The sequence below is a fragment of the Neomonachus schauinslandi genome, chromosome 12, assembly GCF_002201575.2.
Source record: "Neomonachus schauinslandi chromosome 12, ASM220157v2, whole genome shotgun sequence".
Taxonomy (NCBI): Eukaryota; Metazoa; Chordata; class Mammalia; order Carnivora; family Phocidae; genus Neomonachus; species Neomonachus schauinslandi.
In genome coordinates, this window is record NC_058414.1 from 55,581,880 (window position 1) to 55,609,805 (window position 27,926).

Consider the following 27,926-nt stretch of genomic DNA (forward strand, 5'->3'; position numbering starts at 1 on the left):
CTTTCTCCTCTTCAGGAAGGTGCCATATCTATCTGACAGAAAAACACACATTCCACTAATCTTATACCATCCTCCCAACCACCAAAATGCAAATGCAAATATTCTTCAGACTCCAGCACCAGCAGAATTGTTCTGTATGAGCAATTCAAGAGCTGTCGGAGGCAAAAAGATATCTGAGCTACCAAATTAAACCTGGGTAGCTTATGCATGAGTGAGTAACCCTGGGTATCCGTATTTCTTAATGCACCTGGGAGAGATAAATTTTTTTCTCCAACACAATTTTATAAGGCATAAATTTAATTTGAATTTTCCTAACCTTTGGAAAATTAGTGTTAAAGCTTCTTTTTTAACCCACACGTTAACATTCAATCTTTCATTTTTATTAAATAGTTTATATATAAAATGAAATATCAAGGTGTTCTACGTTCATATAAACAATCGTGATAACATTTGAAATTGTAAAGAAACCTACTGAAGAAAATACATACTTAAATACTTACAATGCTAAGCTAAGCACAGGCGATCATTCTAAGTAATTTCTTTTAAATACACAGACACAGGTGTGTGACTTCGGAAAGCAAACACAGGAGAAGTAGAAGGGTGTATCATTCTTCTTTCCTTTTTCACCATAAGACAGGATGGTCCAGTTTGGAAAAACCAAGATCTTTTCTAAGTTCCAAATAGGTGCCGTTGCTCACCCAGGAGTCATCGTTGGATTTCCTGCGAAAGATAAAAAGAATTTCTTGAAGGCTATTGAAAATACTGTCATATCCCCTCTTTCCCTTTCCCTCTTTTCTCCCCCCCCCCACCCTGGCCTGGCTGTCATTCCACGTGCATATACAATATCCCTGACAGTCTCATACGGGGACTGTGAAGGAACAGGAAGCCCGGAAACGATTTTGTTACTTCTGACTTCGGCTTCTCAAACTTAGAGGCTGCGAAAAATGGTGCTTCTGAGAGAAGCATGGATAAGGGAAGAGTCTGTCATACATAAAACGTGGCTGGGATGATGGCCACCACCTTGGGTGTGACTATGTAAAAGCTACAAATCAACCAGGTTGTTCATATCAAGTTATAAGTTAGCATTAAAAACAGAAGGAATTAGAAGATGTAAGAGTCAGGAGAGAATAGCCTTGGTTCACTATTCTTTGAATAGATAATATATTAAATAGATAAAAATTCAGAAGGTCCAAAAGCGTGGATAGTAAAAGTCTTCTTTCTGTTCCTATCTCCCAGACTCCAGTCCTTTTTCTTCAGAGGCAACGATCTTAGAAGCTTCACTCTTTCAGAGAAATTTCATGCATGTATGAGCATGCATGCATACACACCCACACTCCACCCCTCTCCCATTTTTTACACAATGACAGCCCTGTATGGCGTCCTACCCCTTGAGTTTTTGACATAACAATATCTACTGGAGATCATTTTCCACTGTCACAATAAGGTCAGCTAACAATATTTACCATTTGTCTTTTATAGGACAAGTTTGGTGACTCTGGCAGTAGAGAATCCTGATTTCTTTTTAAACAGTTGCATGATATGCCATTGTAGAAATGGACCACAATTTAACAGGTACCTTACTGGTGAGCCTTTAGGAGGTTGTTTTTAATCTCTAGCTATCAGAGACATGTTAATAATAATATGATAGACATATACCCATATGTAATTTTGTATGCACGTGAGTATAGTTACGTTAAAAATTCCTGTAAGCAGAACTGCGATGTCAAAGAGCGCATTCATGTAATTTTGTCTGATATTTCATGTTTTAGAAGCAAAAGCGTACAGTGCCTGTTTTCCCATGCTCTCGGGGACACAGATTTTTGTCACACTGGTTTCCCTCTTCTAATAAAGGGATGTGTCTAAAAGGAGCCGGTCTGCCTATCAGACACTTTACTATGACCCAGAGGAGCCCGGCTCTGTCCCAACTCTAGTTTCCACTTGGAATTCCCGCTGACGGGCCTCTCGGTCACCTCTCTGCCAGGACCACTACTGCTGAGGATTCTTGCCTTTTCTCCAGCTCTTTGCCCCATCCGATACTCTGATAATTTCACAGACAACCCAGAGGAAAAATAGCTAAGGCCACCTGGCTGTAGCCATGTTTGGTCCTTTTCCGTTCCATTCTAGACGGTTGCCACAACAGCCTACGTAACGTTTTATAAGTTTGTATTTAAATGTCAATTCCTTTTCCATAGAGCTCCACAGACTTTGTGAAGTCATTTTTGATGCTTTCACATTAGGTCGAATTGATGAGTCTCTCTCCCTAGTTCTTGAGACAGCTTAGTTACCCGCAAGTTTTAATGATCCTAAAAAATACTGCAGTGAACATCTTTATAAATGTAATTTCCCTTGTTTAAAAATGACACTAGATGATCTATGAAAGAAAAAAAAAGAATTGGCCTACTTAAGGGTATATGTGTATGTCTATCAATTGATCAGTAAATCAACGGATCAGTCTGTTCATCTATCCATTTATCTATCTCTTGCCTTTTAAAAAAATAGTTTAAGGTGTCTTGTTTTTAAAATATTTAAACACAACCAATGAATCATTGAACACTGTATCAAAAGTTAATGATGTACTATATGTTGGCTAATTGAATATAAATAGAAAAATAAAAATAAATAGAATATTTAAACAAAGTTATGAATATTTTGGGATGAAACTCTGGCCAGTTGAATAATCTTCATTTGCGTGTAACCGGAGTTTGTGGAAATGATCAGAAGGGACCTGACAAAATCCACAATGACTCTAGGGGAAAAAAGCATTATATTTTGGGGATAAAACATCACTTGTTGCTATTTTGCCGTTTTGAAATACATACTTTATTGCTGCTGCTGCAAGATGAGGAGCTAATTCCTGTGGTCCATTAAAACACAATGACAACCAAAAACAAAAAAAAACCCCAAACAACAAAGCTCTGGCTGCTCTGAAAAGTAAGAGAGGGGTGGAACCGGCAGGGCAAGAATCGGCTGCTTTCCTCTGTGGGCCTCGTTTATTTATTTTTTTAAGGAACAAACAAAAAAGCCCCCCAAACCGTACAGAGCCCTGGCGTGTAGGCAGGAGGGCCAGGCCCCAGTCCAGGACATTTCACTGGGGCCTTCTGTAGATTTCTTCTCAGTTACTATGAAAGGGGGTGGAGCGCCGATGGTCTCTGATGCCCCTTCTAAATCCTTATGTCTACTTTTAACAAGACCTTGAATGGCAAGTTATTTTAAAATGAATAGTAAATGTTCCACATCCAAACTGAAGTGTTCTGGAACTTCTGCAAATCAAGCATTAGACTCCTTGCACGTGCCATTTTTCCAGAGGAGAGGTTTTAGCACTCCGGAGCAAGAAAGACGCCAAGAACGCTCGCATTTGGGGAGGGGATGGGGGCGTCCCCTCCCTTCGTCCAGAAGCCTCAGGTGTCGCCAGTCCCTGTCAGCCCAGGACCCACGTGATGGGCGCACGCACCTGAAAAACCGGGGCTGGTGCTCCACGCAGTTTTCTTCTAAGACCCGCCGCCTTTCTCTCTGCAGCTGTTCGATCCTCTGCTTTTGTATTTCAGCCTCTTCTATGTTCCCTTCTTCGAGGAACCTGGGGCAGTGAGGGGGAAAATAACGGAACACAAATTCCAAGAAAATACTGTCATTGTGACTACTTGAATTGTGTCTAGAACTGGAGATTCAATATGCTTCCCTATCCATAAGAACCCTCTCCAACCCTAAAAATGGTATTTTGCGGTACTTAGGGAAGATATTCTTTGTGGAATTGGTGATACACACGTGGTTCAAAAAATTGTATCTATAAAAAGGAATTTGTCCTTTTCGTCGCCATCTCTCATCCCACCTGCTTCCTCACCACGCCCTTTCCCGGGAGCCTCAGAACACATCAGACTGTTGAATCTTTGCTGGCTGGTAGGTGAAGAATTGGTATGTCAACATGTTTTTAAACATATGCATTTCTTTCAGTGAGACTGAGCATCTTTTCATATGTTTATGAGAGAGCTGCAGTTCCTATTTTGTGAACAGTTCATTTTCCTATGTCCATTTTTTTAATGAGTTCATCTTGATTTCTGGAACCAATTCATGAAATGAGTTGCAAACATAGATTTCTTAGTTTGTCATTTATCTATTTAATTCTGGGTATGTATATATATGTATATATACACTTATGTATATGTGTATGTATACACATATGTATATAGACACATACACACACACAAAAATATAAAAAATATATTAAAAATATAAAAATATATATAAATGTATATATATATATTTTTTACTTTGCCATGAAGAAGGGTTTTTTTTTTTCTTAAATAAAGTCAAATATATGTATATTTTTTTCCTTTCTGGGTTTGGAGTCTTAAATTAGGTCCAAGGGCAGAGATAATTATGTCCATTTTACAGAATAGGAAACCGGGACTAAGAAAGTTTACACAGCTTATTGCCAGCAAACGTAGGATCAGAAGTTAGATTTTTATGCACCACAATAATTTAAATCTGAGGGGTTAGGGAGCTGGGTGCTTTTCAGTCTTTCAGATACACAATAAGTTCTGTATTATTGGATGCAATAAAACTCTTAAAAATAAATACTTTTTTTCGGGCTCCCTGCTCGGCAGGGAGCCTGCTTCTGCCTCTGACCCTCCCCCTTCTCATGTGCTCTCTCTCTCTCTCTCTCTCTCTCTCGTTCTCTCTGTCTCAAATAAATAAATAAATAAAAATCTTTAAAAAAAAAATAAATACTTTTTTGGATATTTCGATAGAAATAAGGCTCTACTGATGAATAAAGGTCAGGCCACCCGTAGAATTAAGCTGGGCTCCCTTCCTTCCAGGACATGATTGCTGCAAGGCCCCCGAGGCCTCTACTCCTGATGACACTGTCTCTCTCGGGCACCTCTGTTGGTCTGGGAGTTGTTAGTAAGACTTTTCTTTTTTTTTTTTTTTTTTTTTTTTAAATATTTTATTTATTTGACAGAGAGAGAGATACCAAGAGCAGGAACACAAGCAAGGGGAGTGGGAGACGGAGAAGCAGGCCTCCCGCGAAGCAGGGAGCCCGATGCGGGGCTCGATCCCAGGACCCTGGGATCATGACCTGAGCCGAAGGCAGACGCTCAACGACTGAGCCACCCAGGCGCCCCTAGTAAGACTTTTCATAAGGAGTTTTACATCTCTGGAGATAAAGATCTTTTAAAAAGTGCTTACCTTTGGTCTGGTCTAAATCGAGTGTCAGTAGGTGGTAATAAAGACTTTGACAATGGGTCCATTTCATTTAATTCCAGGGCAAACTGTGTGAAGCCATAATATTGCTCATAGCCCTTTGGCATGGGATCTAAAAGAAAAAGAAATCATTCATCTCTAACTTGCCTTCCAATTACATTACATTTTAATTCCTTCACCTTTTTCATCTCAGATCAGCTATAATTTTTCTCTCTCAGCTCTAAATCCTCCCATTTCTAGTAAAGTATTCTGGCTAACAAACTGGTGGTGAATGTTCCTCTATAAATCTTTTTCTCTAGAAGTTTTCTTCTACCTACAAGGATCAGACCTCTTTTGTGTGGCCATATAGGAAATTCATGTAATGCCATTTAGTTTTTATACTGTGTAAACTATAAAAATAATTTGTTACAAAAATAAACACGTTAAGGGGCCCCTGGGTGGCTCAGTCGTTAAGCGTCTGCCTTTGGCTCAGGTCATGATCCCGTGTCCTGGGATCGAGCCCCGCATCGGGCTCCCTGCTCTGCGGGAAGCCTGCTTCTCCCTCTCCCACTCCCCCTGCTTGTGTTCCCTCTCTCGCTGTGTCTCTGTCAAATAAATAAAATCTTAAAAAAAAAAAAATAAACACGTTAAAAAGAACTCTGGGTCCATTTTTTCCGGACGAACAAGACTCTCACTCTGGAGAATCCATTTTTCATTTAAGAAATGTCAAATCCTCCTGGAACTCTGTCTAGTTCCTAGAGTAGTGTGGAACCCATAGCAAGTGGTCAAGATTATTCTTTTCTTCCATGCCTGCCCTTCTTTTTAACCAATTCTTGTCCCTCCAAATCTTACATATTTAAATTTAAATCTAGTTCAGCTGAAGCCAGGAGTAAACATGGGATTATACCAGCAGAAATGCTGCCTGATGTGAAGGGGACAGAGAAAATGGGACCGAATGAAGTAAGGCTGTTGGACTACTGCCATTCTACAGGATGGGACCATCCAGCTCTCCAGCTGCGAACATGTTATCATTCAAGTAAAGGGAAGAACGAGTGAAGGTGATTCAGAGATCATCAGAGCTGCCCTTCCCACCACAGGCCCAGACTACACAGGCCAGGGGCGGGGGGGGGGGGGGGGGGGGGCTGCCTCCACCTTTCAAAGGGTGGGGCCACTGCTGCAGTTTTGACCTGCCGTGCTGCCACCACCCAGAGCCTTGGGGGCCTTGGGAGCAGGGCCACTGCCCCAGCGGATCCAGAGGGCGGGGCATTGAGCCAAAAATTATCATCTGCTGTCTTAGGATCTAATGGCATTTTTCTTTTTTTTTTTTTTTAAAGATTTTATTTATTTATTTGACAGAGAGAGACAGCAAGAGAGGGAACACAAGCAGGAGGAGTGGGAGAGGGAGAAGCAGGCTTCCTGCCGAGCAGGGAGCCCAATGCGGGGCTCGATCCCAGGACCCTGAGATCATGACCTGAGCCGAAGGCAGACGCTTAACCGACTGAGCCACCCAGGCACCCCTAATGGCATTTTTCTTACTGCGTTTTGGACTTATCTGGTAGCCATCACCCCTTTCTTCTTTCCTATTTCTCCTTTTTGGAATGGGAATTATCCTACGTGTGTCCTGCCATTGTATTTAGAAGCACATTTTGGCTTCATGGGTTCACAGCGGAGAAGATGAATTATACCTCAAGTCTTACCCATACCTGATTTAGATATTTAGCTGAGACTTTGGATTTTAGACTTTAGAGTTGATGCTGGAATGAGTTAAGATTTAGGGGGCTGTTAGGATGGAATAAATATTTTACATGTAAGAAGGGTGTGGTTTGCGGGGGCCAGGGGCAGTGTCATGGGCTGAATGTTCGTATCTTTCCAAAATTCATATGTTGAAGCCCTACCCCTTCATATGGCTGTATTTGGAGAAGGAGCCTAAGAAAGGAATTGAGGTTAAATAAGGTCGAACGGGTGCAGCCCTGATCTAGCGGCTGACTGCAAGCCAAGAACACGCTCTCACCAGAACCCAAATTTGCCAGCACCTTGGTCTTTGATTTCCCAGCCTCTAGAACTGTAAGAAAACACATTTCTGTTGTTTAAATCACCCGATCTGTGGTATTTTTTATAGCAGCCCAAGTGGTCTAATCCAAGTGTATTGCTCTAACTTGAATCCCAACTAAAAATCAAGCTAAAAATACCAAGTTTCCATATCGAGTAAACCAAATGCAGGCTAATAAAATCCACTCCTAGCCTAGCAGGAGTTACTCTCATGTACAAATACAAACACTTTCCCTGAACTATTCTGCAAACCCAGTTTTCCAAGCTTCAGGAGTCCTTTCTGTCTAATTTTAACTCTAATCCTCCATGTACCCTAGTCATGAAAATCGTAGCAAAGCTTCCTACTGTGCCTTCAAAAATCCAGCCCAGTCTCCCAACCACCGGAGCAAAGACAGTGGTTCTTCTTGAAGATGGGCCAGGGATGCTCATGGCCAAGGCAGAAACACAAAGTCAGTGAGCAACAACAAGCGTAACAGCTCACACCCACCGTGTGCTTTGTCAAGGTGCTACTATAACATCCCAAAGAGGAAGGCAATTTTCATCTCTGATACATACTTTAAGCAAAGGACAGTGAGTGTCTCTCTGAACTTCTAAAGCTTGGAAGGTGGCCACTGGTGCCAATTCATTCTGGCTTCATGGCCACCCCTGTGACCATATATGGTTGCTACCCAGTGAAAGAGACACTGTTGGTTGCTTACCCTACATTTATTTCCCTTTCTTACTTGCTAATGGGAAACTGATCTGTTCATGTGGCATTGTGTCCTCCCTTGGGGGTGAATCTAAGCCCATCTGAATCTCTTCTGTCTACCCAGTTGCCCCTGAGTGGCTCAAGGATGGGTTTGGACCCACTTGAGGCTGACAAGACTTAATGATACATTTGCTGGGGAATCCTAGTAAATATTTCCTGAAAAAAAGAGAGACACAAGAGAAGACAACTCTTTTGTTCTCGCTTCTCTCCTGCTTAGTGACCTGTCACATGGGGATATGATATTGAATCATGATAAATGTTTTACATCCATGAGGGGACACATCACTGCCATATTGGGACTGGAGGATTGTGTCGTCAGTGGTCTGTGCTCTTGACAAAGGTAACGTTGCCTGTATAACAACCGTGGGGCCATCCAACCCCTTACTTGTTAAGTAATAGCACACATACTAATGGTTTAAGTTACTATTAGAATGGTTTTTTGTCTTATTTTGATCAGCCTAAAGCATACTAATGGTGGTATCTCAGAACAATCATTTATAATATGGCCAAGACTTGGAAATATACTTATCAGATTAGAAGATGGACAAAAGTCTTAAAATGTTTTGGGGGACATGTTATGAAGGTTTGGCTTCCCTAGCCCTCCCCATAGCTGCTTCAAGGGCTCAGTATTTTCTAGAATTACAGGAGAGATCAGAGTGGCTAATGGTATTGGGTGAATCTGGGCGACCCCTAACTTTATAGAAGCCCCAGGTCACTCTACTTGTCTAGTAACAGTTTTCTCTTTATTCATTCTGACTCTAGAATGACCTCTTGTACTTCACTGCCACTGCTTCTCAGCGCCCAGGAGAGGCACAGGGGTGATGTGTGTAGCCTGAAAGACCTCCTCGGACAGAGTAACCGTGGATGAGCAATGGCTTTGTTCTGGGATGAAGAAGCCAGGACCTAGCAGACCACCTGAGGTGTTGGTGATAAGCATGAGGATGAGTTTGAGATAGGCCTGGTGAATGAAAGAGGGGCTGGTGGCTCGAACAGAGTTCAAAGCTGGTAGAGGCTGGAGACCCTGGATGGCGGACATTGATGCCAGCCCACCCGCAGTTCCTCTGGCCATGCCCCCCGACCCCTGGCCCGAGACTGATTAACCGGGGTACTGACTCGCTCTCCAGACACAAGCGGACGAAGAGGAGCCACCGCAGTAGATGCTTTCATGCCATTTCCCAAAGAGCCGATGCACCGCTTTTCCATTCTTGTCAAATACTGTACCTTCAATCTCACGGGCATTAGTGCTCCAGTATTTCGCCTAAGATTCAAATGAGAGTTAGCAGTTTAGTACTTTGGAGTCAACTTATTACAGATATTAAGAGAGAAACAAAAGTAAAGAAAAAAAAAAAAACCATAGGAATGATGCTTCATTGCATATAATTTGCCAGTTCTGGGTTCTGGCTTTTTTAAAAATCATACTTTTAATTACTTAATAAAATTTAACATCTAACCCTTTATTTATTTGTAGTTTGCAACACAACAATCCACATTTGTGAGAGATACAGGTTTTTCCCCCTACTTTTGTTACATACAACATCAGAAGGAAAGGCTCAGGTCTCACACATCGGCCAAGTAATGCGGTTGGCTCTTAAGCCCCCCCCCCCCCCCCGCCCCCGGAATAGCTGTTCTGTGGATGTCACCATGGCTCTGACTATTACAATTTCAGAGAAAAGTAACTCATATATATTTTTTCTCGACAGGAACTAGACAGTCTTTTGTAAACCAATAAAGGAGGCTCCTTTGTAAAGCAACCAATTTTCTGTTTCTCCCATCATTTCTCCCCCAAACTAGATTTGTTCATCCAATCCACTGGAACGTGATGCGACCCATATTTACCCTGTGGATTGGTCCTGATCTGAGAGCAGCTCAGTCCAGCTCAGCCTTGTGGGTTTTATACAGTACCGCAAGCTGGCCAGCAGAGGGGGGTCGAACTCCCTAGAGTGGATGTTTCCCTGCCGAGTCTCCCAACTACCTGCCTGCCCTAAAAAATCTCTAGGAAAGAATGGAAGGCATTACTTCATAAATCAAAACTCCTAGTGCTATTTTCATCCAAAACAGAATCCGTATTTGGAAGCCAATAAAGTTGAGCAGCATTTTGGGGCCATATTCTGGTGGTTTGGTTTCCCCATTTTATGTCTGTGGGGAAGATGGGAGGAAGGACAGAGGACAGCAACATCACAGAGCTGCATCAGAAACATAAACCTGAGGTCTCTACTCGCGTAAAAATGGAGGAAAAGGGAAACAAATGCTGTCAAGGCTCTTAAGTTTATTCGGAAGCAGGAGTCAGATTTTCTGTTACAGATACTTGCTGACAAATCCAATGCTGGCAATACGGTGGGATGCCACAGAGGAAGGTGGTGCATCTGGGAAGGGCTACATCTGCTTTCAGATTCTCTTTCAACACCGGGGGCACACCCAATGTTCTAATTCCCTCCTCTCTCATAGCCACAGAAATCGATCCTCTGGCCCTAAGTGTGTGAGTACCAGGTGGATGGTAGAAAGGGGACTCGAGCACATTTTCTTGGGGGAGCTGCTGAGAAGCAGGTGCCCTCACCTGGATGGGGGCATATATCCCTACTCCAGGTTGCCTTTTCTTCTTTTTGCAGAGAGACTCCATGAAGTTTTCGAGGCAGGTTCATTTTTATTTCACCCCAAACACTATTAGCTTTTTATCTGTCTACATCCCAGCCTGAATTATAGGATATAAGAATGACCCCAGTCCACCTCTCCATAATGTCCCCCAGCAGCTATAGGTGGTGTGGAGAGGTACTGCATGAAATTCCACAATTAGAGCCTCATCTCTCTGCTTAGGATTTTGATCTTAATTAAATGCAAATACTCCTTTAAGGCCATTTTAAATACATGAAATTTTTAAGGGCAAGAGGAATCTAAGGGACTCAAAGCACTTGGAAAGTTAAGCAGACTATTCCATGCTTTTGCCTTTGGCCAATCTGTTCATTTACCCTACGAATGTTCATGAGCCTTTCCACGCATCAGCCTCCAGCAGTGAGCAAGATTAGATCAGGCTTTTGCTTTTCCAGACTCAGGGACGGTGAGGAGGGTGTGGGGAACAGAAAATGAAAATCCCCAAGTAAACCAACAGTGAGCAAGTTAACTCTGGGTGGGAAGAAACACTTTGAAGAAAATGGGATGTGACAGAAAGTGACTAAAAAGGCAGGGCTGATGATGGAAGGATCTGGGGAAAGGGATCCAAGCAGAAGGAGGGGGAGAGAGGAGAGCCAATGTGGTCAGAGGATGGTGGGGAAGGAAGGCGAGGAGGGGGTGCTGGGAGCTGAGACTGCAGAGAAAGGAGTGGGTGTGTGCGTGCACGCATGCAGACCTACGCACATATAGGCAGGGGTGTGTGCCTATAGCCATGTGTAGGCTTGTGTGTTCACATAGGTGTGCACGTGCGTGTGCGTGTGTGAACATATGGGGTGGGTGGGCAGCGCATACCACACAGGGCTTTGTGGGCATTGTCAGGAGGCAGGCTTTTGTACTGGGAAAGATGGAAGTTGTAGGGGGGCCTTCTGGGATATACAGCATGACTTTCTTTTTTTAAATTCTAGTAAAATATACATAACAAAATGTACCCCTTTAACCATTTCTAAGCATACAATTCAGTGACATTAAGCACATTCACAGTGTTGTGCAACCATTATCATTATATATTTCCAGAACTTTTTTCATCTTCCCAAACTGAAACCGTGTGTCCATTAAACACCACCTCCCATTCCCCAACCCCCCAGCCCCTGGTATCACCATTCTACTTTTTGTCTCTATGAGTCTGACTGCTCTAGGTACCCCACAAGTGGGATCATACAGTATTTGTCCTTTCGTGTCTGGCTTCTTACACTGAGCATAATGTCTTCAAGGTTCATCCATATTGCAGCATGATGAATTATGTTTTATTATTATTTTTTTATTTTTTATTTTTTTAAGATTTTATTTATTTATTTGAGAGAGAGAGAATGAGAGAGAGCGAGTACATGAGAGGGGGGAGGGTCAGAGGGAGAAGCAGACCCCCCGCCGAGCAGGGAGCCCGATGCGGGACTCGATCCCGGGACTCCAGGATCATGACCTGAGCCGAAGGCAGTCGCCTAACCAACTGAGCCACCCAGGTGCCCGATGAATTATGTTTTAAAAGGGTCCCTCTGGCTACTGCCTTGAGGATAGACCATAGCGGAATACGAGTGGAAGGAGAGAGGCCAGAGGGGCCGTGGTCCTGATCCAGGTGAGAGACATTGGGAGGGGGGACACCAGGGAGCTCCTGGCATTGTTTGTCCGATGGCACAAAGGGGAAGGTGAGACGTTCCCTGAGATATCCTGTGCCCTCGGGCCCCAGCTCTGCCAAGGCCTTTCTAGGGTCGAGCTCACGGGGCCACCTGGGTTACCTTTATAAAATTCACTTTGCAGTGGCAGGAGTCATCATTCAGGTTCTTGATGACAATCTCTCCGTAGTGCTCAATCCATCTCTGCCCACTTAAGATGTTATGGATGCAAGAGGTCACTTTGTTCCACTCAAAATGATCTCCGAAGCTGGAAAGGAGGAAACAGTGACATTAACAATTCCCAGAAGAGCCAGCAGCAAATGCAAACAAATATAGCTATTTAAAAAAAAATAAGTCACAGGATGAATTACTCATTTCTTCATTTATGGAACCAACACTGACTGAGGGCCGAAGCCGTGCTGGGCCTCGTGAGCTTCCGCTCTCTGAGGAGACACGAAGGCACAGCGGGCCACAGCGGGCAGGGTCGGGCACTCCGGAAGCTGCCAGGGATTTCACTAGAAGCTGGTGATCTCCTGGAAAAACCCATTCTCTCTTTTGACAGAGGAGAAAACTGAGAGCCAGAGGTGATTTGTCTAAGTTATCAGACTAGAAAAGGGAAGAGGCAATGGGGAAGGTGTGGTGATCTCACAATCTGCTCTCTCTCTACACACACACATACATGAATACACACATCTATATGTGTACGTATGTATACACGTGTGTGTGTATGTATATATATGCAGAGACACATATCTATCATATATAAATCTTAAGATACACATGTCTTGGGGCGCCTGGGTGGCTCAGTCGTTAAGCGTCTGCCTTCAGCTCAGGTCATGATCCCAGGGTCCTGGGATCGAGCCCCGCATCGGGCTCCCTGCTTGGCAGGAAGCCTGCTTCTCCCTCTCCCACTCCCCCTGCTTGTGTTCCCTCTCTTGCTGTCTCCTTCTCTGTCAAATCAATAAATAAAATCTTAAAAAAAAAAAAAGATACATGTCTTAAACCTTTTTATGATGAGTTAAGTATTCAGGTACTACTTACAGAGTCCTATAACAGTTATGAGGATAATGGTAATAAGACCAAACACTTAACATGGCGTAGGCTCTGGGCCAAGTACTTTTTTCAGTGCTTTACATATATTACCTGTTTAATCTTCACAACAGTCCTGCAGAGTAGGTGGTTTATTATTCCCATTTTATAGGTAAGGGAACTAGTGATCAGGAAGGTTAAGTAACCTGCCCAAGGATTTGCAGTTAGTAAGTGAGCACCTGAGTCCTGTTGGCCCCACCCTAGAAGCCACCCTCGAAGCCATTTTGCTTTATAAATGAGGATCAATAAACCCTGTAGGATCAAGATCATATTTTTCTTAAAAGGAATTTTGACAGTGAGGTAGGACAACAATGTTAAAGCAAAACTACCATTCTTGATTTTGTTAGAAAGTGAAAATGAGTTTTTAAAAAGCTTCTTTCTGTTCAGGGAACTTTGGTTTCCAGGTAGCATTCCCATTTGAAGGAAAGAAAATGTGAGCTTGTCAAAATGAGCTACATTTGAACTTACTGTCAAACCAATTAAAAGAAAAAAAAAACCAACCATATACTCAGCACCATGGGGTATAATGGGAATCCCATTCCTAAAGCTGTATCTTGGCCCTAAGTTCTGTGCAGTTCCCAACCACAGAAGAACTTACGCTGGCAGAGTCACATGGGTTGTGCCAATGGGAACAATTTCCATGGATTTGCCCCAGAATTTGTTTTTCCACCTCACATCTGAAATGAAATACCAATTAGCACATATTTAGCAGGAGAGCTACACAGATCAAAGAATTCTTAGGCTGGATAAATAATCCCTATATAGAACAATCTCTTCATAATAAAATCCATTACATTATAGGATAACTTTTCATTCAATCTAAGTACCAACTGAGTATCTGGAACAGAATCGGAAAATTAAAATTGTAAGATAAAGTCCCTCTCTTGGGACTCATGGTATGAAAGGCAGACAAAAGTGAAAACAAGTAATGCTCAAACAGAGAGGCACGGGTTATAACTGAGTATATTGTAAGATGAAATGGAGCCAGAGAAGCAGGAATGACCAACACTCTTGGGAAAGCATTAGAAGAGGCCACTTAGATTAGGCTTTGAAGAATAAGCAGGAGTTCACCAGGCAGAGAAAAAGGAATAGAAGGCATAAGACAGCTTGTTCAAAGGGAGAGAGGTATAAGAGAACAGGGTGTGCTTCTGTCCTATGGGTCTTGGATTGTTTAGAGAGAAAAGCAGAGAGACAGATTGAGTACAAAAACAGTGGGCTCTAGGAGCCAGGCAAAGAAGTTTGGTACGTATGCGCTGGGGGGAAATAAGATGTTTGTTTAGAGAGAAAACACATGTGATTAGATACAGACTTTGCAAAGACAATTGGGAGTAATACAGAGAATGGACCAGGAGCACAAGAGATGAGAAGCAAGGTGACAAGTTACAAGGCTGCTGTAACTGATCAAGAGATAAGTGAGGATGAAGTGAACTAAGACAGTAGTGGATAGAGTAGAAGGGAATGATTCCAGAACCATGAAAGAAGTAGAAATAGAACTAGTTGGCAAATTAGATGCAGATTCTGAAAGACAGGGAGAATTTGTAGATGATTTCATATTTTTCTCACTTGCATAAATGGTGGCACCAATAGGGAGAGAAATAGAAAAAGAATAGGGTAGAGGGCGCCTGGGTGGCTCAGTGAGTTAAGTGTCTGCCTTGGGCTCAGGTCATGATCCCAGAGTCCTAGGATGGAGCCCCACATCGGGCTCCTGCTCAGCGGGATGCCTGCTTCTCCCTCTCCCACTCCCCCTGCTTGTGTTCCCTCTCTCGCTGTCTTTCTCTCTGTCAAATAAATAAATAAAATCTTAAAAGAAGAGAGACTAGAAATAGAATTTAAAAAAGGGATAGAAAAAGGATGGCAGAGACAGGTGATCCCTCTGACTGCTGCATGACAATACACAGACCACGAGGGAGCAAATGTGAAAGCAGGGAGGCCAGTAGGGGGCCATGGCCATGATCCAGGAGAGTGATAGGGCTGGGACCAGGCAGCCCCTGGCCACATATACATGATTCCACTTATATAAGATATCCAGAATAGGCAAATCTATAGAGATAGAAAGTAGGTAAGGGATTGCCTGAGGATGGAAGAGGTTGATGGAAGTTGGGGGGGGGTAGGTATTAGCTAAAGGGGTTGTTGTTGTTGGTTTTTTTGTTTTTTGGAGTGATAATAAAAATGTCCTTTTAAAAAAGATTTTATTTATTTATTTATTTATTGAGCTCAAGTGGGGGGAGGGGCAGAGGGAGAGGAAGAGAGAGAATTTCAAGCATATGCCACACTGAGCACAGAGCCCAATGCAGGGCTCAGTCCCACGATGCTGAGATCATGATATGAGCCAAAATCAAGAGCCAGATGCTCAACTGACTGAGCCACCCAGGTACCTCTGGAGTGATGAAGATGTTCTTAAATTGATTGTGATGATAATTGGACATCTTTGTGAATATCCTAAAAATCATCCAATTATACCTTTTAATTAGGTGAATTGTATGATATACAAATTATAGCTCAATAAAGTTTTTACAAAAAAAAAAAAATAACTGTTTAAAGCAAAAGCAGTAATGATGTATTGTTGGGTTTATAACACACATAAATAAAACATGTCCACAATATGTGAAATGGCATAATATTACTTGAAGACAGACTTATGATAAAGATACATAACATAAATCCTAAAGTAATAACTAAAAAATGAAACAAGGAGGTATAGCTAATAAGTCTACAAGGGAGATATGATGGAATGATAGAAAGTACTCAGTCCAAAAGAAGGCAGAAAAAGAAAAAAAGGGAAACAAAGAATAGATGCAACAAAAAGACAACAAATACTAAGAGGCCACATTTAAATCCAACGATATCAATATTCATAATAAATGTAAATGGCCTAAGCAACATGATTAAAAGGCAGAGAAATGTCAGATTGGATTAAAAAGCAAGATTTGGGAGTTGTGAGCCTATGGGAATACGTGGGACTGCCCAGGAAAAAGGCTGATGAGGAAGAAAAGAAGGGGACTGAGGAGAAAACTGTTGTGTAAGGTAAGGAGCACATAGAAACTACTTGGAGAAAGTCCTTCTCGTTGCCTAATCCATTACTTAAAAATAATAATAAAGTGCTTACAGGGTCAATAACATTTAGCAATTAGAAGGTTACAGATCTTATAAGAATTATTCCCAGTGGGTTTCAGTGAATGTTAGAGATGTTTTTAATCAAGCTTCAATTCTAACCTTTAATGGCAAAGATTCAGAAAAAGTACTAAGGTACTTGTAACCTAACCTGGAATTTTGCCTCCAGAGAGAGGAACTGGGTGGCTGGGGACTAAGGTGGGGGAAGGAGCTTTTTTTTTTTTTTTTAACAAAGTGTATTTTTTTTTTTAAGGCAAAGGGGTAAATCAAGTGTCATCACTGTTAACAGAGAAAAATGCTTTAAAAACTGATGTGTGCTCATTGTTTGAAAAGCCAAGATGCTCAAATTTTCCTCAAATCGTACACTGTGCCTTTTGAATAAATATATAAGTTAATAAAATTAATTAATCCATTTAGAAAATATTTGCAGTCTTATTTATTCTTCAGAACAACCCACCCTCTTCCAAAATCCAAAATACAAACTGAAGAGAGACAACAACCCCCAAACTAAAAAAACTCAGCAATCTAAAACGTGCTGTTTAGAAATAAAATGAAAACTTTTCAAAAGCAAAAAGAACCCTGTTGTCTAGACTCTGATAAATACCTGTAAATATTTAATGTCTCTTGAAATACACAAGGCATTTCAAGTGGCTGTGGAATTAGAGAAAAAGTTACAGGAATAAATGGTGGTGGCCCAGACACAGATGAAGAATTTTTTTTTTTTTTTTTTTAAGGGCACAACTAAATTATCCTCCTGAATCCTTAATTATGAAGTAGACAAGTATTGGTAATTGTTCAGGGATGAGAGGCAAGAATACCAAGTGGAGCAGATCCATGCAACAAGGCCCAAGTCCAGGGTCCTACTTGTGATCTTAATAAGCACTTGCAGTAATTCCTGAATAAAATAGATCTATAACATTACAAAAAATGACAGAGGACAAATATATGAGCACATTACCTTGCCAGAAAACAAAATTTCCAGACTCAGCGTGACAAGCAGAGATAGGTGGATGGTGGCTGACCTGATGGAAACAAAGGCCAGAAAACAAAAACTTAATTCACTTTTGTGTCTCGTGAAATCCATTCCTTCGCCCTTGCCTTGAGAGGTAACACAGTGTGCAGTGTCTAAGTGAATCAAAACTTTAGTTTTCCTTCAACAAACCGGTCCTCAAGAGGGCACTCCTGATACAGTCGGCCCCAATTCGCTCAAGTTTGTCAGGCGTGAGAAGAAATCAGGTGCATGGAAGCCTCTTGAAGTACAGGAAAAACAGCCAAGAGGCAAATGTTGGGGATAGAGACACGTTTTGAAAGATGTAAAAACAAAAGCAGGGTCAAGCAAGGGCTGCCCGCTCTTAAACCATATAATCCGACACTGGCTACCCATGTCAAAATCTCTATTAGCTGTTGAGAAAGTACCTGCAAATGTTTTAATTAAGATATCAGATAATAAATATTTTAAAATGCTACCTCTGAGAAACACAAAAATATTCTTGGCTCAGCAGTTTTTGTTGTTTTGAAAACTCTGCATCACAAAACTCAGCCTCTTTTCAAATCCTCTATAAGACTGGTCTAAGACAATTTTTTTAAAAGAATAATGTTTCTATAAAAAAAGAGCCAAGCAATTATTGAAGAAATGTTAGTCAACTACTAAGAAAAACATTTTATTCATTTTCTGTCAAGATAAAAAAATCTTGAGTAAATATGTAATTTTGTTCCCGGAAAGAGAATCCCCTGTAACGGAGACTGTTGCACATTTCCCTGAGCTTTGTCCCTGGGGTCATTACTTCTGTTCTGTTCACTAATGAAGAAGCTAAAGAGAAAATGCCTCCTGAGCTGGGTTTCCTCTTATCTCAGTAACGCAAGGCAAGTGAGCAGTGTACATACCATGATTATAATTCAGGACCAGTGAAACTAGACTAATGCAGCCAGCAGCATTTCACAGTTTCTCTGACTTCGCTGGTTCTTAGCAAGTATCTTACATTTAGAGCATCCAGCCTAACTAATGCCTCCAATACACATGAGGAGACCAGAACCAGAAAAATTCAGTAATGTTTCCCAAACACACCGACAGGGAAGAAACAGAGGTCAAACCCAGCATTTTCGGTTTACATCAGTGGTTTTCATTCAGTGGGGAGGTGACACATCTCCAATCACTCACCTTGTTCTGGACCCTCAGCTGTAATGAGGAACATGGTGTGAAAACCACTTGTATGTGCCTGTCACTTTAGGTGGAGAACTCTAGGCTAGGCTAGGCCAGGCTAGGCTAGGAAGGTCATTCCGCATACACATTTAACTGATGGAATTTCAACTGTACCAGCTTGACCCGAAGAAAAGTAGAGACAAAGATTTCAATAGTCCATGTATCTTTCAGGTCTCAATGAACATAAATGCCAGATCTGATATGAGGTGGGAGATGCAAATTTGCTACCCGTTGGATGATTTTAGTTCCCACAGCCTCTTAGGAATGTGGCCCCTCTCTCTGTGCCTATGGGATTTTGCAGAGCAATTTTCACTTCCAGCATGGTTTAGAAGCCTAAGTCCTAAAATGCAACTCTCTGCGGGCCTTCATTGTCTTTTTTTCATTGAACTCCTTGGAGATACTTTATATCACAAAATGCTGCATCCCCGTTCCCCCTTCCTCCCCCACCAGCTCGCAGTGAAAACAGTGGAGTTAACTATTAAACCTTGGGATCATATAAAACAAAACCAGGGAAGACAACACCTGCACCCTACTTCTTCCTTCCCTCCCCCCCCACCCCTCAGTGCAGCTGGTGAGGAGCTATGGAATGTGCCCCTTCCCCCAGAACGTAGGCATATTTTAAAGTGGATTATTAAAAGTAGATCATATTCATTCCCACAGAAACAATTGTAGTAAAAAATGTAGGGTTCACAGCCTTGATCAAGAATTTGGCATTTTATAGGTGTGGCCAAATCTGGCTACAAACATCAAACATCAAAGCAAAATACAGTATATACAAACTATAAACCTCTTCTGTAATAACTTTAAATCCCATAAAACTGGGATAAATATACTACCCACATGAATTATAAAAAGAAGCCCTATTATACCATAAAATATATATACGTCCCATAAAAAGGCAACTTCGACCTTTTAAAACTATTGTGTCAGATACATGAATCAGTGCTTAGCAGAATACCTTTACGTGGGTTCAAAAGCTGTTTTCTGGATGAATAAATCTCAACATTCAAATATCAGTGATTTGGGTTTTTTGGGTTTTTTTTTCTTCCTGGCTTAAAAGGGCCTTTGGGAGTGATTTATTTGGTGCACACTGCTTTTAAGAAGTTTACAAAGCTTCCCAGGAAAATTAAAGTGAAGTCTTATTTTTCTTTGATATATTTCCTCACAACAGGTATTTATTCATGAAACATTTCTAGAGCATCTACCGTGTGCTGAACTAGCATCAGGGAACAAGGGGGTGCTTCTGGAGTCCCAGAGATGTGGGTCTTAACTCGGCAACATCATCTAATGGCTGAAGGGCCTTGAGCAAGTTTTTAAGTCTTTGGGCCTGAGTTACCTCATCTATAAAATAGGGCTAATCCCACCGGCTTTGCAAACAAAAAGATGACACATATAAAATTACAGGACCTTATGCTGGTATGAAGTGGGCAGGAACTAAATTTTAGCCATTTCTCATGAGTAGTATTTCCACTGAGTTACCATGGTGACCTTGTGTCTTCATTAGCCTTATTCTATAAATTAGGAAACAAAGAACCTGTCCAATGCTACAGAGTTAATTAGTGATGGTGGGGGTGCTTTAAACTAAGGTCCTCTGATCTCAAATCCAGTGCTTTTTTCTTTATGTCCCAGTTGTCTCTCCATGGCTGCTCTCAAAGCTGGGCTCTGGTCCTCCCCAAAAGCCTCTACACACCATTAAGATCTCATCTCACGGATATTTAGACAAAGAATCTTTTGAGTCTGAACTTCCAATTTCTCTGAGTCTCATTTATGTCATTGTAAAATGAGGTCTGAGAGTCCCTCTGACTTCAAAATGCTCTAAATCTAATATCTAATTCTCAATGTCTCTTCAAATCCTAGCATCAGCCAATTGGAAAAAGATTATACTAAGGCTTTGACTAACTCAAAGGTCCATTGAAAGGGGGTAATTCAAAGTTCATAATCTAATTTTTGTTGATGGCAATCTTTTTAAAATCTACTGGAATAGAGAATGATGAGCACAATCTAACCTGTCTTAGTGTTGGATTTAGTTGAGTTTCTATTCTCGTTACATCTTAACCCAGATGTAACCCAGAAAGGCATTTGATTTTGAGTCTGAACTGACCCAGCCCTGAAGAAGACACTGTCTGTCAGCTTACTGGATAAATCCAATTTAGATGGGTTTTTAGCATCCCTCTCTGCCTCCTCCTCCTCTCCATCCCAAATAAGAGCAATTTCCAATTGGTAAAGATTCCCAAACATTCAGGAATTTAGTATATATGGTTCTTACTGTGCAGGTATTTATATGTATCTTTCTTTCTATAAGCCCAAAGTCAGTGAGTTCCCCTACTAGTTGAGAATTCCTGTCATTTATTTGTATATCTCAAGACTTTCTTCACCCTGACCTGATCATTTTTTATTTATGCTTTAAATGTACTTAATGTAAGAGGTGAATGGTATGGGGAGAAGCAGATGGGGAAAGAGTACATTTTAATATTTGCGTATTTGTGTGAGTATATCTTTTTCAGATTTAGAAAAATATCCCTTAAATACATCATTTCTGCAGCTGTCCAAAGACCTAACTATAGATTCTACCTAGTTCCTGACTCGCCTCGAACCGCAAAGGGCAGCTTATAGAAAAGAGGACGAGTGCAGGTTGAGAAATCATGCAGGTGCAGGAGCCAGGTGAGAAATCCCATGGCACTCATCATTTACTGACTGCCTCTGATGTGTCCGGTACTGTCCTAATCACTGGGGATACAATACATTTTGGTGCAGAAGTGGGCGAGATAGATAAAGAAATAAGGACATAATTTGTCGGTAGTGACAGGTGTTAAGGAGCAGAATGCAAGGCATGAGGATGGGGGGATGGTAAGCGGGAGTGCTATTCCAGACAGGGTGGTAGGAGCAGGACTCTCTACAATGGAATCGTCTGGGGCTAGAAGAAATAAGGAAGTTCACCACGTGGAAAACTGGGAGAAGCGCATCCCAGGCAGAGGACACGGGCACTGCTCAGGGCTGGCCAATGCTCCGAATGTTTTAAGAGAGGCAGAAGGCCAGTGTGGCTGACGCTAAATGAGCAGAGGTGGGAGAGGCCTGCTCTCCGGGCTAGCATCTCAGGGGCTTTGTGGGGCCATGGCCAGGACTTTGGATTTTATTCCAAGTGACAGGGGAAATCATTGGAGGGTGTAGAGCAGGTGTTGCTCCTGTTTTGAAGCAATCGTTCTGGCTGTTGGGTGAGGAATTGGTTATGGAAACAAGAGGCCAGCTAATGAGTCTACTGCAATGATCCTAGTCATTGATTACATTGGCTTGGGCTTGGAGGCCAGCACCAGTGGGGGAGGCAGTGAAAAATGGCTGGCTGCTGATCAATAGGATATGGATTCTAAGAAAAAGCTATTAAGGATGATGCCAAGGATGCTGGCTGATTTGGGGGGGAGAATGCAGTTGCACCAATTATTTTCTCTTCCCCCATGTTCAGAGTTCATCACTTGGTTTGACAAACCCATGGCTTCTCGCCAAAACCAGAAACAAAAACACGCATTAAGTGATGACTTGACCCAGAAGTGGAGAACTGGTTTAGCTGCCTTGTATTTGATCAATTGCTAGTTCTATTTGAACGGCTTGCATTTCCCTTCTGATAACCTCTTTAAATAAGACGCCACTTTAATCAGTAGTGACAAACTCTGCCTACTAGTAGATAAAAGAGCTGTTTTATCGTGAGTGAGCATGCAGGGAGAGAAGTGATAGGTATGGTATTTATAAGTCTGTCCAAGAATGTATGTTCAGAGTTCTCGTGATGAGTAACAGAAAAGCAAGGAGGGCTGAGGCCAGGGAGCAAAGGAAAAAAAAAAAGACTTCATTTGCATCTTTTATAGGTTAGTAACTTCCAGTAACTCCATTTAGCTTTTCTGTCGTGAACTCTCAACAGTACATGGCTGGGGGAGGGGGACCCAAGGGGGCATAAATGGTTAGAACGACTCCAACAATGATCTGACAACTGAAGTTCCAGAGCCCCATCAGGAATGATCTCTTCTAGGTAACAGCTTAACTGCATAGCCTTTATATATAAAACCTTTCCCAAAGGTATAAAAAGAGAAGCAAAGCTAACTGAAATCAGTTTTCTGAACCACCCAGTCTCCAATGAAGCTCCAAACCAGTTGGTCAGCTGCCTGCCAGGGGGCAGGAGCACCAAGTAAGGAAGAACCTTTCAGCAGGACACCCAGTCCCTGAGGAGAAAAAGGAAGTCCTTTCTGAATTCCCCTTTTTATGAGCTTAGACAGCCAAGGCTGAATCACAGTTCTTGGCACAAAGCAAACTCCTCCCTGGAGAAGGTGGAAGAGACAGAGGGTAGAACACAGGACAGGAATGTTTATGATTTACTCCTGAATGTTGCTTATTCACAAAGGCCACACCCCAGACAATAATGGGAGCTGGGAACAAAGTCCTACCCGAGTTTGGTCTAAGTGACAATGGCAGGCCAAGTCCCATCCAATCAGCATACATAACACTATTTTCCCATTGGCAGCCAATGACCCTGGCAGCTCTGAGCACAGTAACTACACCTACAAGAGACCCCAAGAAAGGTGAGGGAGGGAGGCCACTGGAGTCAAACAGCGGGCACTGAGAAAAGTTAATGCTCTAGGCCTCAGTTTCCCTGCCTCTAACTGATCCTCACCTCACCTGCCACACAGCAGTATTTTGAAGATCAAATAAGATCCTGAGCAAGTTTGAAAAGCACAAAGGACTCTGCAAACCTAACAGTTATTGTTGTGAGGAAAATTTGAAGAGCAAATGCCTTCGCTGGTCTCTGACTGCATGAGTCCTTTTGGGGTCTTTTAGGTAAGAGACAATACAGAGGAGTGAGCTGTGATGGAGCCAAACTCTGTGAAGAAGCGATTACTTCAATATCTTTGGCCACTGACCACTTCGAACAACCACATCCCCACCCAAACCACAAAACAACATCCAGAGCCTTGGAGTAAAGGATAGATGTAGATTTTCAAATCTCAAGAACTCCATAGAAGAGCCGAGTTAGCCTAGTTTCCTTCCAGGTCCTTTCACTTGGATATATGAGTTCCATCAACATCCTCGTTAGAGTAAAATCCCACCCAAAAATATTAATTTGGGAGTCCCAGCCAGCTTATTACATTAGTCATTCAGTAAACTTGACTCACTGTAGAGAGGTACAAGAAAGCAAAGAAAGCCTCAAACTCTGAAAGTTAATGCATGCTGCTAGAGTCATGCTGCTCCATAAAGGTAGGACGCCTCCTGGGCCAGAAGCAGAAAGAGCCACACTGGCAGGTACCAGCATGCAACATACTAAAAGCCCAGCGCGCTCTGTCAGTGTGTGAAATTAGAAGGTTTTCATGCACAATGAGTCAGCAGGTCAGCATAAGCAAGGCTGGGAGAGGGAGTGCAGGAGGCTGAGGTGTTGTGTCTCCTGGTGGCCAGGAAAGGGAGAGCCCTGGCCCAAACCCCTTCCACGCCTGGGGCAGTGGGCAGCTGAGCACCTCGAATTCAACAGCCGCCTCTCCTTCTCATTCTACACTCACCTGGTGATGAAATTCTGGTTTCCCAAGTAATCTGTTTATGGAGAAAGGATGCCTGGCCATGTGATCAAGGCCTTCTGGTCCCCAGGACAGGTCTATTTTTTATAATAAATGCACAGAATAGCATCCTAGTTTATACGTCAGTTTCTTAAAGGCTTAGCTAGGGTGACTCTGTCCTTGGGAGACTCATCCATTCTTGGGTGTAGTCAAAGAACCAACTATCTGAGGCCATAAGGCTAAATTCCAGGCAGATGAAGTGGCTCCATCACGATCAGGACTGGTGGTACCACATGGCTGGCTTTCTGTCAGAGACTCAGTAGGGACAGTCTGCCCTTCAAACCACTTGAATTAGTAGAATAGATATATCGTATTTACTATTCTTAACACTGCATAGTAAAAAGAATTTTAAGAGTTGCCTCTGAAGATGAGAGCAATAACCATGTACAGAATGTTTACCGTCTTCAGTGCAAGTATTTTATATCTTAGTGTAGTGTTTCACTTGAGCCTTATTGCAACCTAGGAGTTAAGCATTATCATTCCTGTTTTAGAGATAAAGACACTATTGAGGCTCAGAAAGTTTAAGTAGCTTATACAAGGCCACACACAGAGGAAGTGATGGGGTTAGGGTGTGAGAGCAGGTCTCCATTACACCTAGCACACCCTATACTATTAACAATGACCAGATCTCTTTCTTGCTTATTTCCTGGGGATCCATTTCACGGAACCAAAGACTGAGTTATGTAATGCTCCTTCTGTCTTTGTGCACACGTGTCTAGGAGCTCTGCTTTCTCTCTCGGCCACCATGGGAGGTGCGCAAGCAGATCCTGTATTTGGCCCTGCCCTGTCAGGGGCTCACGGGATGGAAGCTCAGCTTTACACACAAGCTCACGTTACTACTCTTTTCTTACACCATTCATCCTCTCCGGATTGTCTGCTGTAGTCTGGGCTATTTTGGGCCGTTATTTTTTTACATGAGTGCATATAATGCCATGGTAACCAAATTATATTTTCATTTATTCCCATTCCATTTTAGTTTTATATTTAAATAACCCAGTTGAATTTGAATAGAATTATCTTCTGATTTAACTCTCACTTCCTCAATATCAGTATTTAATTTGTTTTAGCTTCTAAATGGAAATCTACTAAAAATGTGCTTTGGGATTATTATATATTCCTTTCCCTTTGAGTTTCAAAGAACACTGCTTGTCCTTGACAGTGAAGACCAGCACCATCCTCCTAAGTCTCTCAGCTATACCGCCTTTCCTTTCCTACCCCCCAAATGCAAATCCTTTGATAAAGGGGGCAGCAAGATAAGAGGAAGGAAAATAATATGCTAGCATCCCACCCATTTTTCCTCAGTTTTCTAAGAACTGCGAGGAGAGAAATGTATCAAAGCAAATGTGTTTAATGTTCCTAGGCTGACATTTAAGGATATGCGGAGAGTGGACATGTTGGGTCGTTGTTTTAACTAGGGGTGAGAGGATTCTTTTTTATTTTCGGTATCAGTGCATCCTATCTTAGCTGAACAATTCCTTATTGACAGATACTTGGGATGTTCCCAATATCCCACTATTACAAACTGGTGTCATGCATTAATCATGACTGCAAACACTCATATAACACTTCATCCTCCATGTACCAGACACCGCGCCAAGTGTGTGGTAGAGAGTATCTCATTTAATCATCACAAAGCCATCTGAGGTCTGTATCACTGTCATTATTTCCACCTTAAAGAGGAAACTGAGGCACAGAAAGGTTAAGTAACTTGCCCGGGGTTACAAACCTGGTGAGAGGTAGAGCTCAGATCTGAACCTACGCTGGCTCCAGAGACCCTGCTCTTTCTTCTCGAGTATTATTATCGGCTAATGCTTAGGTGGGAAAGGCTCATGGAACTTCAAGGAATGCAGGCTACGTAAGGATAGAGGATGTCCCTCCATCAGATGAAGACAGGCATTGTCTGACCCCAGCTCCCATCCCACCGCAGTCTCCCTGCACCCGGAACAATGCTGGGTATGAGTTACATTCTCAAGAAATATTTATTGATTGGATGAATAAATACATGAATGAATTCAAGAATAATGTCTGTAGTTGGTGCTACCCATTTTGATGGGAGCATTCATATTCTAGAAGGACAAGATCAATGAGTAAGGGTGCACACTTGAAACCTTTAAATCAGTTTGGGCAAATGCTTCATCCTTTGCAAATTTGTCTCGCTATGGCTCCACACAAGAGGGCTCCGTCGGTGCCTACGGTCAAAGGCCTGCTCCACCCTGCTGGTGCCCTCATGCTCATGCGGGTGGTCAGGTTCCAGTGCAAGGGACATCGTTCCTTCTCTTTATGTGTAAAAGCACTATAATTATCTCAGCTGCTTTAAAGCCAGTGCAAGGTGGACAATAAATATTTCAAAAGCACATGTAATGGAAGGCGTAAGTGACTCCTCCAGGGCAGGTGGATAAAAAGGGTGTATGCAACAAACAAAAAGGGAATATATCCACCTGTTCTGAAAAGAACCGGAAGCCTTTGTCCTCACGGATACACTCATATGTCTCTCCAAGAAGAGGATTAAAGGGCTTGCTCCCAGCTCGGAAGTAGCTAGATGCATATGCCGATACGGCAAAAGCTGCCACGTACACCTGAGGAGGGAGGAAAGAACTTGATTATTTTTCTGTCACCAAGACATTTTTTTACAAAGTCATGAACAAAATAAAACCTTTATTTCTCTCTTTATGGGTTATTTTGGAAAGCCAGCAATCTGTCTCTGGTTTAGAGACAACCGAACCAACTTTGATTCACAGCGGCAGGGTTAAATAAAGTTCAGTTTGGCCCAGAGACAAATGAAGCAAACATTTGCAAATGGCCCGTCTGCTCTGATGCCAGTTGGCAGAGGCTTTCAAGAGGGTGATATTTATCAAGTGAGCTACCCTGTTTTCTTCGAGCTGTTAAGCTAAGTCCAGTACCTCTAACTCTGATAATCAGGAAGGAGAGAGCAGAAGAGCATTAAAAAAAAAAGGCCAAACTTCCCTCAAAATTCAGGAAAAGCAACCATTCCTAGCTGGATGCCGTGGAAACCTACAAGCTCATTTTGACAAAAGAAAATCTGTGATAGTAATTTCCTGAGTTTCCTGTAACAAGCCACAGGACAGGGCACGGTGCCTTTGAAAGAGTCTTGGCTTTTCTGGGAGAAAAAATGAAAAATCAAAAGGCAAAGGAAGGAAAGACTACAGATAAACATGATATAAGCAGTCACTGTGAGGCTCTCAGCATTTTTATCAGTTCCCCTTTCAGGGCACCAAAAAGACCCATTATTTTTCTTGTCTTTTTTGGGGGAGCGGGTACAAAACATTGAACCTAGATAGTGATGGCAACTTCCCCTTTCTACCAGTGAGTAACAATCTCAATGCCTCCCCTTCCCAGCACATTTCATGAGGTTTCTTATAATGGGGGGGAGAAAAGCTGAGTACCTTTCATGAATGTTCACTAGTCACACAACTTTTCTTAAGCCTTTTGCAAATAGGACCCACCTTTCCACTCACACTACAGAATACTGTAGAACATCTGGATGGCTTATAAAAACCAATTCAGTATGCTCAATTCTGTCTTTGTTCTGGAAATCTGGGGTCTGTTCCTCTCTTTGCTTCCCCATATGTTGGTTACCGGTTAAACAGTAAGCTCACATTGCCTCTACGGAATGTTGAATCAAGCCTGAATCACCTTCACAATTTAAAACAGAACAGAATCTGGTGTCATTCATA

The 27,926-nt window shown here is 42.2% G+C and overlaps 1 protein-coding gene across 4 annotated transcripts in view; it reads right to left on the bottom strand.

Moving 5' to 3' along the window:
- Positions 1-314: 314 nt before the first annotated feature.
- Positions 315-27,926, bottom strand: part of OSBPL3 (oxysterol binding protein like 3) — an 85,430-nt gene continuing 57,818 nt past the window's right edge. For all 4 annotated transcript variants that reach the window (XM_021689659.1, XM_021689658.1, XM_021689657.1 and 1 more), the window contains 8 exons: positions 26,670-26,807; positions 17,405-17,468; positions 13,934-14,012; positions 12,370-12,514; positions 9,089-9,233; positions 5,185-5,311; positions 3,452-3,574; positions 315-720 (listed from right to left, as the gene is read on the bottom strand). In XM_021689659.1, coding sequence (XP_021545334.1) covers positions 624-720; positions 3,452-3,574; positions 5,185-5,311; positions 9,089-9,233; positions 12,370-12,514; positions 13,934-14,012; positions 17,405-17,468; positions 26,670-26,807 — 918 coding nt within the window. In that variant the 3' untranslated portion in view covers positions 315-623. The remainder of the gene's footprint in view (positions 721-3,451; positions 3,575-5,184; positions 5,312-9,088; positions 9,234-12,369; positions 12,515-13,933; positions 14,013-17,404; positions 17,469-26,669; positions 26,808-27,926) is intronic.